Source organism: Hemibagrus wyckioides, linkage group LG22 (genome assembly GCF_019097595.1).
Source record: "Hemibagrus wyckioides isolate EC202008001 linkage group LG22, SWU_Hwy_1.0, whole genome shotgun sequence".
Taxonomy (NCBI): Eukaryota; Metazoa; Chordata; class Actinopteri; order Siluriformes; family Bagridae; genus Hemibagrus; species Hemibagrus wyckioides.
The window spans coordinates 2978764-3000740 of record NC_080731.1 but is presented as its reverse complement, the minus strand read 5'-3'; the positions used below and the strand labels follow the sequence as shown (position 1 = coordinate 3000740).

The following is a 21977-nucleotide window of genomic DNA, read 5'->3' as shown; positions in this document are numbered from 1 at the left end:
TTTCCATTTTTATCTTCACTAACTCCATGCAGAATTCTTCCTTCGGCTGTGTTTCTTGTTATTTACGCCTAAATTATCAATTTTCTTCAGAACATTTTTTTTCCCTTTTAGTCTAATTCATTTCTCTGTCTCTCTCTCTCTCTCTCTCTCCCTCTCTCTCTCTCTTTTTTTTTTTTGTTGTTTAAAAAATAAACATACTGGATAAACATACATGTTCATGGTTCTCCAGGTCAGGACTGAATTATTGATTTTAATAGAGTTAGAAAGGTAGAGAGATCCTCTGTCTCTCGCTCCATGTTTTGTTCTTCACTCACATGAAGTATGCAAATGTTGGTTTGTGTATTCAGATCATTATTATTATTATTATTATTAATATTATTATTATTATTATTTCTTCTTGAGGAGAAATCTAGGCTAGCGCATGGCCCCCGGGTCTGATGGGATCCTTTCGCTTTTCCAGTTTTTCCACAAAGAAGTTGCTTTTAGTGCAAAAAAGGTGCTGTCGCTCATACGCGAGAGAGAGAGAGAGAGGGGATGAGGGAGAGAGAGACGGAGAAAGGTAGGGAGAGGAAGAGAGAGAGAGAGAAGGAGGGAGAAAGAGAGAGAGAGACGGAGAGGGAGGGAGAGAAGGAGAGTGAGAGGTGAAGGGGGGGAGAGAAGGGGGGAGAGGATGGGGGGGCGAGAGAGAGAGAGGGAGGGAGGGAGAGAGAGAAAGAAAGAAAGAAAGGGAGAGAGAGACAGAGGAAATGAGGATGAGTGTTACTCCAAGCTGTCTTAAATAAGCCAAGCGCTCAGATCCTTTGACCTATATTATGATGTTAATCTCGCTCACACACACACACACACACACACACACACACCCTCACACACACACACACACACACCCTCACACACACGTTCCTGTTGGCTTTTTAGCCGCTGTGATGCATCTGTAGCTCTTTTTCCGCACAGCGCACTAAAGACTGAGTGAATACATGCAAGTTCCGTCTAAAACAGTGTCACTATAAAGGGATAAAAAATTTTAAAAAATGGTGAAATGCTAATAATCATCATCTATTTAGCTCGGCTTTATCACACACTCCATATGGAGTTGTCCCGCTCTTTCCAGCTATAACAGCTTCAACTCTTCTGGTCAGGCTTTCCACAAGGTTTAGGAGTGTGTTTATGGGAATTTTTGACCATTCCTGTAGAAGAGCATTTGTGAGGTCAGGCACTGATGTTGTGATGATGAGAAGGTCTGGCTCACAGTCTCCACTCTAATTCATCACAAAGGTGTTCTATGGGGTTGAGGTCAGGACTCTGTGAAGTTCCTCCACACCAAACTCGCCCATCCATGTCTTTATGGACCTTGCTTTGGTCACTGGTGTGCAGTCATGTTGGAACAGGAAGGGGTCATCCCCAAACTGTTCCCACAAAGAGCATGAAATTGTCCAAAATGTTTTGGTATGAAGCTGAAGCATTAAGAGTTCCTTTCACTGGAACTAAGGGGCCGAGCCCAACCCCTGAAAAACAACACCTGAATTCAGGGTGTCCCAAAACCTTTGGCAATATAGGGTAGTTTATGTGTGTGTGTGTGTGTGTGTGTGACATTTTATCACTTATTATTGTGTATTAATATTATTGTGTCACATCTCAAAGCTCTACACTTCACACACACACACACACACACGTGCTAGTCCATTAGTTCTGGGTTTATGAGAAACTAATTGTGTGTGTGTGTGTGTGTGTGTGTGTGTACGCACTGTAGCAATTCCTGAAGACATTGTAGTAGCACATTATCTCTCTCTCCCTCTCTCTCTCTCCCTCTCTCTCACACACTGTCTCTCCCTCTCTCTCACACACTGTCTCTCCCTCTCTCTCACACACTGTCTCTCCCTCTCTCTCTCTCTCACACACTGTCTCTCTCTCTCTCTCTCTCTCTCTCTCCCTCTCTCTCTCTCTCTCTCACACACTGTCTCTCCCTCTCTCTCTCTCTCTCTCTCTCTCTCCCTCTCTCTCTCTCTCTCTCTCTCTCTCTCTCACACTGTCTCTCCCTCTCTCTCTCTCCCTCTCTCTCTCTCTCTCTCTCCCTCTCTCTCTCTCTCTCTCTCTCTCTCTCTCTCACACACTGTCTCTTCCTCTCTCTCTCTTCCTCTATCTTTCTGGTTCTGTCTCTATTTCTCTTTCTCTCCATTTCTCTTCCCAGCTTCATCCCGTCTTTATTGCTGCCCATCTCCATCTCAGTGTCTCCGTCTTTCACTCTCTCGCTGTGTTTTTCTATCCTCTCCCATCCCTGTCTCTATTCTCATTCGGCCACTTTGTTAGGAACACCTATATACCTGCTCAGTCATGTGGCAGCTGAAGGATCTGAGTTAATGCTTATATGAAACACATCTCTCTGTCTACCTCTCTCTTTCTGTGTCTGTCTGTCTCTCTCTCTCTGTTTCTGTCTCTATTGCTCTCTCACGGTGTTTCTCGATCCTCTCCCGTCCCTGTGTCTCTCTCTCACTCGGCCACTTTATTAGGAACACCTATACACCTGCTCGATCATGCAGTTAGTTAATCATGTTGCAGCTGAAGTGTCTGAGTTAATGCTTATATGAAACACATGACGTGGTGTAAAAAAGGGGCGGTTTGTTAATGAGGAGATCTCGGATAAGCGCTCCTCAGGTCCGTGGTGAGCTGAAAAGCACGTCCGAACGTACAGCCTTTGACACCAATGATCTGCATCAGCACATCGCGCACCACTTCCTGCTGAGAAGAGGAATCTGAGGTTACAGCAGGCAGTGACTCAACCCACACTGGACACTTATAGATTAGAGGGAGAAAAAAACACACATGGCCTGGTCACTGAGGTCATGTTTTATTTCTAAACCACATTTCTAAACTGTAGAATACGCTCGCAGACGAAACACCTCCCTTATTTTCAGATGCGGTCCGAACAACACCAAGCTATCAGCGATGCTCTGACCGAATGATCAACCGCATTTCAGGGGTCAAGGGTCACCCAGATGGAGTATCGGGTCAATGTGAAGCGAAAGTAAATGCTTCCAGAAGCAAATACGTCTTTTACATGCCTTCTTTCCCTAGGTAAATCCTACAGCTGGAGCGTAAATATTGGCACCTCTGAGGTTTTTAGAATATATTTGGTTTTCCTCGTGTGTATTTCTCTCCTCTTTCTATTTCTGTCTTTTTCACTGTTTCTCACTCTGTCTCTCTTTCGTGTGTCTCTCTCTCTTTCTGTCTCTTTACTCTCTCTTTCTTTCTGTTATCTTTCTGGTGTCTTTCTCACTCTCTCTCTTCTCTCTCACTGGTGTCCCTCTGATGTCTTTCTCTCTCACTTACTCTCTCTGGTGTGTCTTTTTCACTTCTCTTCTCTCTCTCTCTCTCTCTCTCTCTCTCTCTGGTCTGTCTCTCTTTGTTCTTTTCCCGTCTTGTTTGTATCTCAGTTTCTATATTTGTTTGAAACTTTATATTTCTCTTTTATCTTTTTTCTAGACGTATTAGAATTTCAGCCTTCTCTTATTTCCAGTAGTTTCTACACTCGAGTCTCCAGCTCAGTGCAGCTGATAATGGCTTCAGTCCCTCAGACGTCTTATCTCTTATCTGTCAGGGAAAGGGACTTGACTCAGCACCGTGCTCTGCTACAGATATCCTACTGTTTATGTTAAACCCGAAACGCTGAGGGTCGTGTAAAACGGGGCAGGAGAGTAAAAGTAACGATTCGTACGCCAGGTCCTGATAAAGTCTCTAGTCTCAACAGGAAAATTCCTGCAGCACACATTTATTACATAACTCCCTGATAATCAGGAAACTCTTACATGTCACTTTCAAGAAATGAGAATCGCACCGAATAATCAAAATTTCCAGCAAAGATTCCAGAAGTGAATTGCTCTTGAATTTAAGGTCCAAATAATCCAAATAAATGTCCTAAGAAACAATCCAGACCCAAATATGTGAGTTCAGATAGTTCAAACAGAACCAAAGGATCTCGACAAAAAGATCCAGATCCTGCAGAACAATCCAGGCCCAAATGTGGCAGTACCACCAGAAATCCAGCACCAAAGATTCCACCAAACACACCCAGAACCAAACATTCCACTCTCACCAAACACACTCAGAACCAAAGATTCCACTCTCACCAAACACCCAGAACCAAACATTCTACTCTCACCAAACACACCCAGAACCAAAGATTCCACTCTCACCAAACACACCCAGAACCAAAGATTCCACTCTCACCAAACACACTCAGAACCAAAGATTCCACTCTCACCAAACACCCAGAACCAAACATTCCACTCTCACCAAACACACTCAGAACCAAAGATTCCACTCTCACCAAACACACCCAGAACCAAAGATTCCACTCTCACCAAGCACCCAGAACCAAACATTCCACTCTCACCAAACACACTCAGAACCAAACATTCCACTCTCACCAAACACCCAGAACCAAACATTCCACTCTCACCAAACACACTCAGAACCAAACATTCTACTCTCACCAAACACACCCAGAACCAAAGATTCCACTCTCACCAAACACACCCAGAACCAAAGATTCCACTCTCACCAAACACACTCAGAACCAAAGATTCCACTCTCACCAAACACCCAGAACCAAACATTCCACTCTCACCAAACACACTCAGAACCAAAGATTCCACTCTCACCAAACACACCCAGAACCAAAGATTCCACTCTCACCAAGCACCCAGAACCAAAGATTCTACTCTCACCAAACACACCCAGAACCAAAGATTCCACTCTCACCAAACACACTCAGAACCAAAGATTCCACTCTCACCAAACACCCAGAACCAAACATTCCACTCTCACCAAACACACTCAGAACCAAAGATTCCACTCTCACCAAACACCCAGAACCAAACATTCTACTCTCACCAAACACACCCAGAACCAAACATTCCACTCTCACCAAACACCCAGAACCAAAGATTCCACTCTCACCAAACACCCAGAACCAAACATTCTACTCTCACCAAACACCCAGAACCAAAGATTCCACTCTCACCAAACACACCCAGAACCAAAGATTCCACTCTCACCAAACACACCCAGAACCAAAGATTCCACTCTCACCAAACACACTCAGAACCAAAGATTCCACTCTCACCAAACACCCAGAACCAAACATTCCACTCTCACCAAACACACTCAGAACCAAACATTCCACTCTCACCAAACACCCAGAACCAAACATTCCACTCTCACCAAACACACCCAGAACCAAACATTCCACTCTCACCAAACACACCCAGAACCAAAGATTCCACTCTCACCAAACACCCAGAACCAAAGATTCCACTCTCACCAAACACCCAGAACCAAACATTCTACTCTCACCAAACACACCCAGAACCAAAGATTCCACTCTCACCAAACACCCAGAACCAAAGATTCCACTCTCACCAAGCACCCAGAACCAAAGATTCCACTCTCACCAAACACACCCAGAACCAAAGATTCCACTCTCACCAAACACACTCAGAACCAAAGATTCCACTCTCACCAAACACCCATAACCAAACATTCCACTCTCACCAAACACACTCAGAACCAAAGATTCCACTCTCACCAAACACACCCAGAACCAAAGATTCTACTCTCACCAAACACACCCAGAACCAAAGATTCCACTCTCACCAAGCACCCAGAACCAAACATTCTACTCTCACCAAACACACCCAGAACCAAAGATTCCACTCTCACCAAACACACCCAGAACCAAAGATTCCACTCTCACCAAACACACCCAGAACCAACGATTCCACTCTCACCAAACACACCCAGAACCAACGATTCCACTCTCACCAAACACACCCAGAACCAACGATTCCACTCTCACCAAACACACCCAGAACCAAAGATTCCACTCTCACCAAACACACCCAGAACCAAAGATTCCACTCTCACCAAACACACCCAGAACCAAAGATTCCACTCTCACCAAACACACCCAGAACCAAAGATTCCACTCTCACCAAACACACCCAGAACCAAAGATTCCACTCTCACCAAACACACCCAGAACCAAAGATTCCACTCTCACCAAACACACCCAGAACCAAAGATTCTGAACTGAACCCCACAGAACCCAAGATTTTACTATTATCTGTCTAAACAAAAGGAATTTTTTTTTTTAATCCCATCAAATAATCCAGAAATAAAATTTTTCCTCTTCCATCAAACAGTTAGAACGATGATCCAAAATGTTTCAATTCAACTAACCGGTCCAGAACCGAAGCTATAATTTCATCTAAAATATTGTTTATTAATTAAACAATATTTGATTTAACATCTGTGTGTTTATTTGCCTCAGAGTTTCCTGAATACTATAAACATGAGGTTCCTGGTGTACGAGGTGACGGTTCTGATGTAATGGTATAAAAATAATAACGGACTTGACGTGTCCTGATTGGTTTCTCCGAAACGGGAATACGGCTTTCTGATATTTGTTTTCCATGTAAGGCTGTTTTAGAGTGTTTGATGTGGAGGTGATGAATCATTCAGGGACCTGAAGAACACGACACAGTACACTCATCTCCCTTTCGGCCTGGGGGTTAGTCACCCTGCTCTCATAAAATAAAAAAAACTAAATAATGACATAAAATAAAATACAATAAAATAAAAATGAAATCAAATTAATAAAATTAAAAATAAAATAAATAATTAAATAAAAAAAAATAAAAATTAAATAAGTGAAATGAGATTAAATACAATAAAATAGAATAAAATAAAATAAAATAAAACAAAATAATAATAAAAATAAAATAAAACAAAAAATGAAATGAAATAAAAAATAAAATAAATGATAAAATAAATAATAAAATAGAATTAAATTAAAGTAAAATCAAATAAATAAAAAATGAAAAAATAAAATAAAATACAATGAAATTGAATAAAATGAAATAAAATAAAAAATACAATAAAATAATAAAATAAATAATTACATTAAATTAAACATATTAAAATAAAATAATATAAAAATGAAATGAAATAGAATAAACTAAAAAATGAAATACAATAAAAAAAATAAATTAATTAATTAAAAATAAATTTACTTATTTAAAAAAAAAAAAACGTGAGGAATGTGAGATGAGGAGGAGGAGGAGGACTGTTTTAGGAAAATATGGAGGAGAGAACACAAGAACAAATAAAGGAGACAGGTGGGGATAGTGGAGAAACCAGAGGAAGAAAATAAAAGATTTTTCTCGTCTTTAAAATTGATAGATTTCCCGTTTCTCTTCTCCATCCCACACGCTTTAAACCGGAGTGTGATGGCGAATTGCATAAGCACAGATTTATTGATTTTTCTGTTCAGATTCTGGATTACTTTCCTGTATTTTAAAACCGGCTGGTGCAAGAGCGTGCAAGAATGACAATATGACACAGACACACACACACACACACACACAAAGGATTTCTTTGAACAACTTCCTAAACGACAAGTTCATGGATTTCTCTGGATCGCTGATTATGACGGAGAAGGAGGGAATGGAATGTAGATGTTTTGGTGTATGGGCCGTCAAAGGTGCTAATAAACATTTAGGCATGTATCTATATATTGTGTGTGTGTGTATGTCCACACGTGTGTGTGTGTGTGTGTGTAAACAAGACGTACTCAAGCCTAATTTTGAAACTTAATCTGATTGTTGATTATGAACAGATAAATAAATGATTAACGTTAATGTTTCTGTGTGTGTGTGTGCAGGACTTTAAGTGTATCTGTTGGTCATGAATCAGATGGTGGAGGAATAGAGGACGAACTCGGCCCGATCCAGCTCTATCCCACACTGCGTTTAAAGGCAAGTGTGTGTGCGCGCACACGTGTGTTGTAGATGTGTATATCCTCCCACTTTCTGTTCCATTTTAGATTAATGTGCACAGTAGCTGGTGGTGGTGGTTGTGTGTGTGTGTGTGATATATATGAGGGGGAACCCAAAAATTCCCAGGATCTGTATGTAGTGCTCTCGCTCACCGCAGGTTTTTGCCGTTAGCCCGTTGTGTAGTGAGTCAGACTCCTGAGATTCATCATGCTTTGTGTGTGTGTGTGTGTGTGTTGTATCTGTGCAATTTTTTTCAATGTGCAATCATGCACGTAAATTGTAAAGAGCAAAGAATTTGAGTTAAATATAGTTTTTTGCTGCTTGAAGAAACTGCTAAGCAAGCAGTAACAAGATTTTCATCAGTTCATCGGGTCAAATTACACAGAGAGAGAGAGATAGCTACACCCACTCACCCAGTTAGCCACACCCACTCACCCAGTTAGCCACACCCACTCACTAATTTACCCCATGAATTTTGTCCCCACCCCTAAATTTTAAATCTATCTACCTGTCTGTCTATCTATCTATCTAACTTTCTATCTGTCTATCTGTCTGTCTGCATGTCTATCTATCTATCTATCTATCTATCTATCTATCTATCTATCTATCTATCTATCTATGTCTCTGCAGGTTTGTCTCTATCTATCTATCTATCTATCTATCTATCTATCTATCTATCTATCTATCTATCTATCTATCTATCTATCTATCTATCTGTCTGCAGGTTTGTCTATCTATCTATCTATCTATCTATCTATCTATCTATCTATCTATCTATCTATCTATCTATCTATCTATCTATCTATGTCTCTGCAGGTTTGTCTATCTATCTATCTATCTATCTATCTATCTATCTATCTATCTATATCTATCTATCTATCTATCTATCTATCTATCTATCTATCTATCTATCTATCTTTCTGACTGTATATCTATATGTCTGTGTGTCTGTCTATCTATCTATCTATCTATCTATCTATCTATCTATCTATCTATCTATTAACGTTGTGTTTTAGGTTTCGGGGTCGAGTGAAATGTTCATTTTTTCCCAAAAAATAAAAAACAGACAAAAGCTCTCATGTGATCAAGAGCTAGATAGAGGCTGGGAATTGGTTGATGATTGTTTTTATTTATTTATAAATAAATAAATAAATGCTATCATGGTAATGTTTCATAAACATCTTAGCTCTATGTCTCAGGGGCTAAAGTGTGTGAATAATGAGGAGCGCTCATGCTGACAAACACAACACCATGTGGAAAAATGTGTAGAGATTCTAAACACATGTTTACACTGTGTGTGTGTGTGTGTGTGTGACACACACAGAGAGAGAGAGAGAGAGAAAGAATATTCCTTTGTAGCAGTTAGCGATTCTGCAGTCATCATTTATTTATTTCTTGACGTGTGTGTGTGTGTGTATGCGCACATGCTGATTAAAGAGGAAGATGATGCTATAGCCTGGTCTCGTATCAAAGGCTCTCTCCTGCCTAAGAGACCGCGGTGAAATATTCATCACTCGCCTTCACGTGTTGCACTTCACACACACACACACAAACACACACACACACAGTGTTGTGGCTGTTGTAACGGACGGTAATAGCGTCGTTGTGCTGAAATAAATGCAGGTCCTTACAGGAAAATAATTTCCCTTTTGAAGACAAGACAAGTGTGTGTGTGTGTTTTCTGAATGTTAAAACTCATTAGAAAGTAAAGATGCCTTGTTTGCCATTTTAATAAACGTATTTGTATTTCATTAATTAACTATTATATTATAATAAGTCTCATACTTAATATTTATGTATTTATATTCATATAAAATATTTATATATTTATATATATTTTTGTTATTAAAATATTCCATACTGGTGTCAATTTGTTTTTCTGTTTAATTTAATTTAATGTAATTAAATATTATTTATTTATTTATTTATTTAATGGTATTTATTTAAATTCTATCTGTCTCTCTGTCTACTGTGTATTTATTTATTATTTAGCATAGATGTATGTGTGTGTGTGTGTGTCTGAGTAAGAGCACAATTGTCTAAGCTGACGTCTACTTTGCTGCTCTGGCCTGCATGTTACACGCATGTTTTATTCAACACACACACACACACACACACACACACACACACACACACACACACACACACACACACACGAATGAGTAATGCTGGCTGCTTTTCTACCGTGAACTGAAAGCGTGAGAAACAAGAAGAGCTTATATGGGGCGAACTACACAACTAATACACACACACACAATATTAATATACTTCATTTTAATTTTACATTAACCAACTAAAACCTCTCTTTTCACCTCTGCCTCTTTTTCTCACTCTCTGTTTCTCTTACCTTCTCTCTGTGTCTCTCTCCTCTCTCTCTCTCTCTCTCTTCATTTTTCTTTCTCCCCATTTCTTCTCTGCCTCTTTTTCATCTTTCCCTCTTTCTCTGTCTTTCTCTCTCTCTCCCTCGTTCTTTCATCTTTCTTTCTCCACATTGTTTATCTCTCTCTTTCCACTTCTTTTCATCTCTCTCTCTCTCTCTCTCTCTCTCTCTCTCTCTCTCTCTCTCACACTCTCTCTCTCTCTCTCTCTCTCTCTCTTTATCTTAATTTCTACTCATTTTCTCTCTTTCTTCATCTCCCCCTCTCACTCTTTTACTCCCCCCCTTCCCCCTCTCTCTCTCTCTCTCTGCCCCCCTCCTCTCTTTCTCTCACTCCCTCTCTTCCTCTCTCCCCCCTCACACCCTCAACCTGTTGGTGCATCGTTGCATCATTCCCGTGTCTCCTCTCGAGTGTGTCATGTGACCTCTGTGATAAAACCCCACTTTCTCCCCCCCCCCGCTTCATCCCCCATTTCCTCCATCGTTCCCTCTCTCCCGATTGGCCTCGGCTCCGTACGTCTGAGCCAATCGGGTTCCAGCAAACTTCTTACATCATCCCAGTCAGTGTTTGAAGTGAGAGAAACGGCGGTAACCGAAGCACAGAGACAGAGGGAAATCCAACAGAGACAGATATGATGCAACAGTGAGACACTGCTCCGTCTCGTCTTGTCTTTTAGCGTGTCTCACCGACCAATCAGACGCCTCCGTGACTAAACGACGGGGGTTAGTTTGCCAGAAGTGTGTATTCCTTCCACGCTGTATCTGGGAGAGGAGTCCGCTACAATTACATTAGACTTTATTGATGCGCCTGAGTGCAAATTAAATACTAAAATGAACACTGGGAAAATAAACATGGTGTACTGTAAGAAATAAATAAACAAAGCAAAAACAAATATATTTAAATAAGTAATGCTTAAATTGACTGTTTATAATGTACGAAATACATGTGTATTCTGTGTGTGTGTGTGTTCTGATTCTTTTGTCTTTGGCTGGCTAATCTGCCAGATGACACAAAGAACATAGGTACTCGCAGGTGTGTGTGTGTGTGTGTCATGGTGAGTAATGCATGCTTGAATCACACCACACATAAATATAACATTTTTACCCCAGGTACAGTCACGATCCTACACACACACACACACACACACACACTGATACTGTATTAAGAGCTGAGTCATTGATCCATGGTCCTCATTATACAGTAGAGGTGTGTGTGTGTGTGTGTGTGTGTATGTGCGTGCGTCCTTTATTGTGCATTTGAATTCACATGGGAGGGAAGTTGTCTGGAGATTTTCTAAGAAATTTCCCCATAAGCTTTGTGTGTGTGTTTGTGTGGATGTGTGTGTGTGTGTATATATGTTTGTGTGTGTGTGTGTAATAGAATTTCTATATTGTATTAAATGATGTCAAAATTGTCTTTGCTGCAGTGTCGTGTGTATCATGATATCTTTTTAGGAATTTTTAAGTTTAAAAAATTTTCATCACACACTGATGAAGCGGATCATTTGTTTGCTACAATTTTGTACTTTGTTTTTAAAATTGTAAAATATATTTTATTTTTGCAGATTTTCTAAATTTAATGTTATTTTTTTAAATGAATAAAATGTCAAACTAAATCTAGTGTTCTGTCTTCAGAAACAGAACACTAGATTATATATCATAGAAATGTCTTTAAGAATCATGAATGAATTAATTAGTTTATATATTTATTTTATTTATTTATTTATTTATTTATTTTAAGTTTAATGATATATATTTGGTGTTTTTTTTGGTTAATATTTTTGGCAGGTTTGGTTGTTATTATTATTATTATTATTAGTAGTAGTAGTAATTATTTAGTTTTTTAATTAATTAATTAATTAATTTTTTATTGTAGCTTTTTATATTTAAGCCTATTTTATCAAACATACTTTTTTCACTCACTCCAAATGTCCAGTTCCTGGAGAGCTTTGCCCTAGAGCTCTGTGAGGTTAATGCAAATCTGTCTCATAATCTCACAAATCTTTTTTATTTTTATTTATTAATAAAAGTTTTATTTTAATTTATTTGACAGTCTGTGTGTAGAGCTTTAGGTTTAAAATGGAAGTCTTGATTTTAGTGATGTGAAATGAATTTCTTGTGGCAGTTGCTAAAGAGAAAAAAATAATGGGGGGGGATTAAAAGAAGGAAATGAAAGTCTTCTTTAAAAAATTTTTTTATATATATGTGAAAAATGTCCTGACTTTTATGTGTGTGTGTCTGTGTGCGTGTTTAGGTAGAGCAGGTAAATGCCGTGGCCGGCGGGGGTGTGTGGTCTCCAGCGGGTGGTCTCCAGACGTTCAGGCTAACCCACCATGCCATCGTCCACGCGGAAAGTGAAGGACCCCGACCTCGCCAGCCTCTTCTTCAAAGATGACCCGGAGGAGGTGTTCTGCGACCTCCACGAGATCGGCCATGGGAGTTTCGGCGCCGTTTACTTCGTGAGTGTTCTCACTTGAGTTATTGACTGAATTTCTGAGGAAATGGAATATGAGCCAATATATTTGTAAATCATTTGCTTTCTTTTTTTGGGGGGGAGAAAAGAAAGTAAAAATATAAATATATTTAAAAAAATAATAATAATAAATAAATATATTTCATAAATTTTTATTTACTCAGATATATATATATATATATATATATATATTCCTGTAGGTTGGAGGTTGGCACGAAAATTAAAATTAAAACCTGTTTGTGTTAGTACTCAATAATGGTGTAGAGTAGCTCCACCTGGACGTTCACCTGGTCATTTCTGAGCATTTGTACAGGTGATTCGCCAAAAAAAAAAAAAAAACACAGAATACACACAGCAGCCATTTTACATACATGTAAGTGCAGCAGAAAGTGAGGGAAAATGTAGTTTTTAGTGAGAATGTGTGTTAGTTTATGTTGTAAAATTTAGAACAGGTTTTGTTTGTTAGACTTCAGTAGATGACCAGGAGGAGGTCAAAAATAATAATAATAATAATAATATTAAATAATAACAATAATTAAATTAACTACTTAATAATACTAATAATGATGATAATAATCAGTAATAATAAAATAATATTAAATAATATTAATAATTTTAAATAATGTTTTGTTTGTTGGTCTGCAGTAGATGGCCAGCAGAATGTCAATAATAACAACAACAATAATAATAAAATCATATTTAATAATAATGATGATGATGAAGATGATGATAAAATATTTAATAATAATAAATAAAATGGAACTAATCACTGGTATCTATGAAAATTCATTGCAGTTTTCTTTTAAAAACATCCAACATTATTTTTGGTGCTTGATTTCCCTTCCATGGATTACTTTGATGGATTCAAATTGATTGCTAAATTTTGTACCCTTAACTTTTAAGTATTTAGTATTTTTTGTTATATTCCTATTTTAGTTTTTTATTTATTACCTTATTACCTGTGCTTGAGGATATCTGTCTGTCTGTCTCTGTCTGTCTGTCTATCTATCTATCTATCTATGTTATCTGGAAGAAATGTCTGGAGCTGAATGATTTTCAGACAGTGGTTTATGTCTCACTAATAAAATGTTTCTTTCTTTAACATTTATTGTTCCACCACAGGCCCGAAACTCCTACACCAGCGAGGTGGTGGCCATTAAGAAGATGTCTTATAATGGCAAACAGACCACAGAGGTACGAACCAAAGACAAGAAGTGTTTTAAAAATGAAACAGAAATAGGAATAAAGGAAAAAATAATTTTAAAAAAATCATCACTTGGAAATAAATCAGCCTATAGAATTGAGGAGGTTGTGTTTTGTGAATATGATCTATTATCCAGAATATGTTGTAAAGGATTTTTTATTTTTTGTTATTTATTTATTTATTGCACCTTATTTATCTCATATTCTTTTAAATCTCTGTATTTAGTATTTTTTTTGTTATATTTTTTAACTCTGTATTTTAGGGTTTTTTTTTTGGTATTTATTTTATTATAGGTTATTTGTTATATTTTTTTTATTATTATTATATTTTTTTATATCTTATTTGTTATATTTTGTGTTATATTTTTGTACCCTATCTATCTCTGTTTTACTGGAATAGCATTACTTCTTGCTCTTGGTTATTGATTAGCTTTATGCGAATGAGCCAGTGCTAATTGGTGCTTGTTAACTTTATCATTCCTGCTTATAATTTGTTTAAACTGTTCGAGTCGTAGGCAGCAAGGTTAGAGTTAATAATCTATAGTAATTCAACCTGGTGTGTGTGTGTGTGTGTGTGTGTGTGTGTGTAGAAGTGGCAGGACATCATTAAAGAGGTCAAGTTTCTGGAACAGCTGAGACACCCAAACACCATTGAGTATAAAGGATGCTACCTGAAAGACAACACTGCCTGGGTTTGTATCACTAAAGCCCCTTTATTAACATGTATAAGCGCTTATTCCAACAGGCATCACCTGTCATACATGCTGCTTTAGTCGACTTTACTCTCACTTTGACCTGTGTCACATGACATTAAACGACACAGCAGGGTATGACACCTGACTCTGTACCTTTTGGTGTCATTGTGGTTATGTCACAGCATCGGCAAGATGTTGTTATAATGTCTTATGTCACCCTAAAAGGGGTTTTAATACAGTCTGAATCTGATTTCATGTCACCAAAAGTCATAGCTGACCAAAGCAGCCTTTATGATGGGTGTATTTACACACATTTTTCCGTGGCTTATTTTCCTGTAATATTTAGAATATCAGAAATTGCATTAGAGTTCAAACTAAAACTAATATTATCACTGGGTAAATCATTCTCTTTTTTTCTCTTTCAGCTGGTCATGGAGTACTGTTTAGGCTCAGCCTCTGATTTGTTAGAAGGTAATCTCTCTCTCACACACACACACACACACACACTTTGATGTGATTGATGCATTACACTGTCTATACCTGCAATATGCTCTTTTTTATAGCACTATTGTGGTGTTGTACTTAAATTCTGAAATGAGGGAACATGAAAGCCAGATTTCTCAACACAAGCCTAAGAGGATTAATTGTCGAAAATTGTAACATTTTAATCTGTCTGATGACCATCAAATGCCCTCAAACACCAACAGTCACTGTTAGGAATTAACAGTCACCATCAGGCACCATCGAACACCAACATTCACTGTTAGAAATTAACAGTTACCATTAAACACCATTAAACACCAACATTCACCATCAAACACCAACATTCACTGTTAGAAATTAACAATCACCATCAAACACCATTATTCATCAGCAAACACCACCATGCATTAACAAACGCAATCAAACGGCAACATTCACTATTAGAGAAATTAAAAATCACCATTAAACACCATCACTCATCAACAAACACCATCATTCATCAACAAACACCATCAAAGATCATCAGTCACCATCACATGCCCTCAAAGACCAACACTGTCTATTAGAATTTAACAATCACCATCAAACACCATCATTCACTGTTAGAAATTAACAATCACCTTTAATCGCCATCAAACACCAACACTGACTATTAGAAATTAGCAGTCACCCTTAAACACCATCATTCATCGACAAACACCATCAAAGATCATCAGTCACCATCAAATGCCACCGTTCATCAACAAACACCATCAAATACCAACATTCACTACTGGATATTGACAGTCGCCATTAAACACCATCATTTATCAACAAACACCATCAAACATAATCAGTCGCCAACAATCACCATCAATCGCCATCAAATGCTTTCAGACTCCATCATTCACCAGCAAACGCTAATATATTCATCATCAAACACTAACATAAAACTCTCCAACTCTCCACTGTTCACTAATAAACACAATTCGTCTACAGACACCAACATTCTCCATCATTCACCAACAAACACCAACATTTACCACTAACAGTTAAAATCAGACACTATTGCACACTGATATTCTTCAACAAACATTTACTGATTAAACACTGTCACAACAGTCAATCAACTAAACCACGGAATTCACCACCAGATTCTGACATGTAACAGTGTTTCTTCAGTTAACAGCAACCTCCTTATTTAAACACTAGCATTGTGTTGGTGTTTAGTGTGGGTGTTAATCCTGTGCTGTTTGTGCAGTTCATAAGAAACCACTGCAGGAGGTTGAAATCGCTGCCATCACCCATGGTGCCTTGCTGGGACTGGCTTACCTGCATTCCCATAACATGATCCACAGGTGAGTTCTTACCTGCCTTCACTCACTCTGTGTGTGTGTGTGTGTGTGTGTGTGTGTAAACATTATGAAATATTTATACTGCTTTATTACTGTATAATATCATATGTTTATTAGATGAAATGAGTTACCATAAACAATGATAGAAAAACTGTAAATTATTTTTTATGGCTGTTATATTTGTTATATTTGTTATATTTCTCTCTCTCTCTCTCTCTCTCTCTCTCTCTCTCTCCCGTTTGTCTGTCTGTCTCTTTCTTTCTGTCTGTCTCTCTCTCTCTCTCTCTCTCTCTCTCACAGGGATGTTAAGGCGGGAAACATCCTCTTGACTGAGCCTGGTCAGGTTAAACTGGCTGATTTTGGCTCTGCCTCCATGAGCTCTCCAGCCAACTCATTTGTGGGGACTCCGTACTGGTCAGTGTCTGTCCATCACATTTATGACATGGATGAATGAAAGACAGAGCAAAACTGAGATTTGTGGACAGGGGGGGGATGAGGACAAGGTTAAATAAAGAAGAGAGAGAAAGTGAGAGGAACAATTAGAGGGATGGAGACTGATCAACAGAAGCAGGGTGAGACAGCGATGGAGAAAAGAAGTCAGACAGTGATTGAGAGACTGAAGAAAAAACAAAGAGAAAGATGGATAGAATGGCATGGGGACAATTAGAAAGACAGATGAAGATAGACAGAGAGTAGGAGAAAGAGATTGAGACAGGTAAATACAGAGAGACAGACAGACTGTTGGAGAGAATGAGAGAGAAAGTCAGAGTGAAGGAGGGAGAGACAGATGGACACAGAGACAGACAGAACGATAGAACTACACAGAAAGAAGGACGAATACAGAGACAGATAGATAATAAAACAAAGCAGATTAATGTCCATTAGAACAAGGACACTGGGGCACTGACAGTGGCAAAATGTAGCCTTGTTTTTAATTTTAAATTGGTCTGTGTGTGTGTGAGAACAGGATGGCTCCTGAGGTGATTTTAGCCATGGACGAAGGCCAATATGAAGGCCGGGTGGACATCTGGTCTCTGGGGATCACCTGTATTGAGCTAGGTCAGTAGTGTGTGTGTGTGTGTGTGTGTGTGTGCGCGCATGTACAGTGCTTTTGAACAAAATGAAATGAACTTTTATTGTAACAAACTGTGTTTTACACTTCCTTATCTTCTGTAACAGAAATAATCAATGTGTGACTGATAAAGGTGTGGAAATTGACTCGCAAATTCATATATAGTGTAAAATATCGGAATAAAACACTTCAGGAAGTGACGACATAGGAAAATAATCAGCCATGGGTTGGTGTGGTGTGTAAACTTCGTTAAGGATTATTAAGAGTAAGAATAAGAGCATGTCAAAGTCTTTATTAGATTATTGGCCGTAAACTACCGCAGTTTGCCGGGATTTTTATTTTTATTTTTATTTTTTTTATTATTATTTAGTGTCAGGTACTATTTATCCGTTTATAGTTACATGTAATGTTGTGCAACGTTTACCAAAAAAAAGTTAGTTCCTGTTCTTCTCTATTTCAATGGTACTGAGAAACCACAAAGGGTAAACTCCTGTCTGTGTGTCAGAAAGCACTGCTGTTGTTCTAGAAGATTAATCAACACCTTGTGACCAATCAGATTTTGAGATTTTTTCCCCTTTGAATATAAATATGAATATTTAAATAATTTATTTAGAGAGCTGTAATATTTCCACAGTGTATTATTGTATTGATTTGAAGTGATAACTTTTGACTAAATTTATATTAGATCTAAAATATAAAATCAGGACTACATGGTATAACTGAAATATATTATTATATTTAAAATGTCTTATTTTTATTTATTTATTAATTTTTATTTATTTATTTATTTATTTATTTTTTGATAGCCGAGCGCAAACCTCCTCTGTTCAACATGAATGCTATGAGTGCCTTATATCACATTGCTCAGAATGATTCGCCCACGCTGCAGTCCAATGACTGGTGAGTACACACGCACACACACACGCACACACACACAGGTCTGTCCATGACACCAGGGCATGACTAAAATTCGACATAATCCGCTACTTAATCAGAAAAACTAAATGTAATCACCTAATAATGTTAAAGTACTTCATTCAGTTCATCTAGTTTACGCAATTACACAGTGTTGCAAAGTATTGGCACCCTTAGCTTCCTTAAAGTTGCTGATTTTATATTATTTCAGCAACACACAATGAATCATGGGTAGTATAAAATAAACTGTTGGTATCACCCTACTACTTCCTGATACACGTTGTTCAAAATATAATATTGTGCATAAATTTTAATTTATTTAATTTTACTTTACTTTTTTTTTCTTGATTTTGTGTGTTTTATTTATTTATTTTTTATTTTAATTTTTTTTGGGGTGCAGGTCGGATGCGTTCAGGAGCTTCGTGGATTACTGCCTACAAAAAATACCTCAGGACAGACCCCCTTCAGCTGAACTCCTGCGAGTGAGCACACGCGCACACACACACACACACACAGACACACGCACACCACACATAGGTGTGAGTAAGTTGCTCAATATTGAACGTTAAAGCAAGTCGCCTACACTCTCTCACTTCCTCCTCACCATATCATTTGCAGCTTCCTGCTCTGACAGTGCTTCTTACTCATCTGTCCTCGCTGACTCACGGGAACACACACACACACACACACACACACACACACGCATGTGCGCAATCCACCCACAGAATATAGTGATGCCTATGTTATCCACTCATTTCCTGTACCAGTGGGATCTGTGGAAAGTCAAAACAACTGTATGTGTGTTTTCTTGAATGTGTACATCTGATATACTTCCAGTCTCGCTCTCTGACCCAGATGAGAGATGTAGGAGGAAGTTCTCACGCTTTCGTTTGTGAAGTCGGGCGGGACGGCTTACGATCCATTTTTAACTCCTAACCGTATGTGCAAACGTAAGACTTTCAAGCTCGGCAGCAAAGTATTCCTGGTGCAGAAAATTGGCTAGGATAGGAGAATTACCTCCCATACGAAAGATGTTTTATTAGGGAATGGTTATTGGAAAGGGGTCCAGTTATGACGTAATGTAGTGGAAGGAGGTCCAGTTATGATGTAATGTAGTAGAAGGAGGTCCAGTTACGATGGAATGTCTTGGAACAGGGTGCGGTTATGACATAATGTTATGGAAGGGGGTGTGGTTATGACAGAGCGTAGTGGAAGGGGGTCTGGTTATGATGGAATGTAGTGGAAGGGGGTTTGTTTATGACAAAACGTAGTGGAAGGGGGTCTGGTTATGACATAATGTAGTGGAAAGGGGTCTGGTTATGACGGAATGTGGTGGAAGGGGGTCTGGTTATAGTGGAATGTGGTGGAAGGGGGTCTGGTTATGATGGAATGTAGTGGAAGGGGGTCTGTTTATGATAGAATGTAGTGGAAAGGGGGTCTGGTTATGAAATAATGTAGTGAAAGGGGGTCTGGTTATAGTGGAATGTAGTGGAAGGGGGTCTGGTTATGATGGATTGTAGTGAGAGGGGGTCTGGTTATAGTGGAATATAGTGGAAGGGGGTCTGGTTATGATGGATTGTAGTGGAAGGGAATTAAGTTATGATGTAGTAGAATGGGGGTTCAGTTACAATGGAATGTCTTGGAAAAGGGTGCAGTTATGACATAATGTAGTGGAAGGGGGTGTGGTTTGGACGGAATGTATTGGTTTGTGGGTTTGGTTATGATGAAATGTCTTGGAACACGGTTTGAATATGACATAATCTAGTAGAAGGGGATTCATTTCAGAGGTAATGTAGCGGAAGGCGGTTTGTTTATGGTGGAATGTGGGTTTGGTTAGAATTGAATGTCTTCGAACAGGGTTCGGTTATGACAACGTAGTGGAAGGGGGTTTGGTTATGTGGTAATGAATTGGGAGGAGGTTTGGTTATGAGGTAACGTATTGGAACAGGGTTCGGTTATGACAATGCATTGGGAGGGGGTTTGGTTATGAGGTAATGTATTGGGAGGAGGTTTGGCTTTGATGGAATGTATTGGGAGGGGATTTGGTTATAATGGAGTGCATTGGAAGAGGGTTGGGTTGTAAAACATTCCCCCCCTCTCTGTCAGTCTCTCTCTGTACTTCTTACACCCCCCAACCCCTCCAAGCTCACGAAGAAACCAGGTCACTAATCCGAGTTTAGCATCTAGAACTATTCCCACAATGCCACATTTCATCCTAAATCTCAAACACACAGCTCTCAAATCACACTCTGACCTTTGACCTCTGCAGTATAGTTTAGACCCCCTGGAATGTTGTGGGACTGGGAATCCCCGGTTTTTATATAGATAATCCTCTAGATTAGTTTTCTCCACGACCCGTCCGTTAATCGTAGACATCCATTTGGAACAGCTGACGCCTACATGGGTTAGCTAGATGGATAAGCTGGAGGCAGATTGACCTCTTGGCCATTATCCTGGTTGTTACTGCCTGCTATCAATGCTGATTCCTTGTCAGCCTGTGTTTTGGCTCATGGTTTTGCCCAAAGTTGTTTGGCACAGGCTGACCTTCTTGTATCAACCATTGCTCTGTGGACTACAGGATTAATAAAAATGCATGTCTGAAATGTGAAAATTGAAGGAGATTCCTACAAAATGCTTCATTATATTAAACCTTGTCTCTTTACACCATCCCTATACGTTGCTTTAGTCTCTACAGAAAGTCTTTGTAAAGCTGAAGCACGTTCTCTTCTGTTTTCCAGCATGATTTTGTGCGTCGTGATCGACCTCCAAGGGTCCTGGTGGACCTGATCCAGAGGACGAAGGATGCCGTGCGGGAGCTGGACAACCTGCAGTACCGCAAGATGAAGAAGATGCTCTACCAGGAGAAACATAACAGTCCGATGGGAGAGTCCCAGGAGGAGGAGGAGGTAGGAGAAGAACTCTGATCGAAGAACAAGAGTCAACATTTTCTATCAACTTGTTATTATGTTCAGGAATAGATCTGATGAGAAAGTGGAAAGGGAAGAACCTTCTAGGAACCATCTAGCAATAGGGGCTGATGCATTCATACATATAGCAAATGCTTACTTATTGGATTTGATTGGAATGTTTTGAGAGATGCAGCTTCCAGTCCAAGCCCAAACACGCCACCATTAGCTTACTCGTGCAAACCTCAGATGCTGTACCAGTATCTCTACCTGCACCAGGATCTAGCTGTAAACACGGTATTTATTTACATGGTAGGAATTAAAGAAGTGTAAAAAATGTCACATTCTGAGGCTTGAGCTTTCTGAGAAGTTTAAGCAGCCGTTTGTTTGGTAACAGAGAGAGAACGCATTGAACCCGATTAACAGGAATTACAGAGGATTGGTGCAGAGTGTAGCACGTCTGAACCCTTAAACCCTCACACCACACGTTTGGTTTATACCTTGGGTCTCGTATGAATGTCACCTCTTCACGTGTCTTACACGTGTTTGTTGTGTGAAGTGTGTTACAGATACACATGCTGAAATATTATGCAGTGAGTCACTCCCGGTTTGATTTGAATGTTGGTGTTTAATGAAGAATTATGTAGAATGTTGGGATGGAATCTTGTTTAAAGATGAATTTTGGTG

The 21977-nt window shown here is 38.9% G+C and overlaps 1 protein-coding gene across 5 annotated transcripts in view; it reads left to right on the top strand.

The window, feature by feature from the left end:
• Positions 1-21977, top strand: part of taok3a (TAO kinase 3a) — a 62686-nt gene that overhangs the window by 19776 nt on the left and 20933 nt on the right. For 2 of the 5 annotated variants that reach the window (XM_058375425.1, XM_058375423.1), the window contains exons 3-13: positions 7718-7811; positions 12464-12668; positions 13805-13876; positions 14476-14577; positions 15006-15051; positions 16304-16400; positions 16698-16811; positions 17365-17456; positions 18276-18369; positions 18785-18866; positions 21123-21290. In XM_058375425.1, coding sequence (XP_058231408.1) covers positions 12543-12668; positions 13805-13876; positions 14476-14577; positions 15006-15051; positions 16304-16400; positions 16698-16811; positions 17365-17456; positions 18276-18369; positions 18785-18866; positions 21123-21290 — 993 coding nt within the window. In that variant the 5' untranslated portion in view covers positions 7718-7811; positions 12464-12542. Of the gene's footprint in view, positions 1-7717; positions 7816-12463; positions 12669-13804; positions 13877-14475; positions 14578-15005; positions 15052-16303; positions 16401-16697; positions 16812-17364; positions 17457-18275; positions 18370-18784; positions 18867-21122; positions 21291-21977 lie in introns of all 5 variants that reach the window. The other 3 variants (XM_058375428.1, XM_058375427.1, XM_058375426.1) reach the window with 2 other exon arrangements.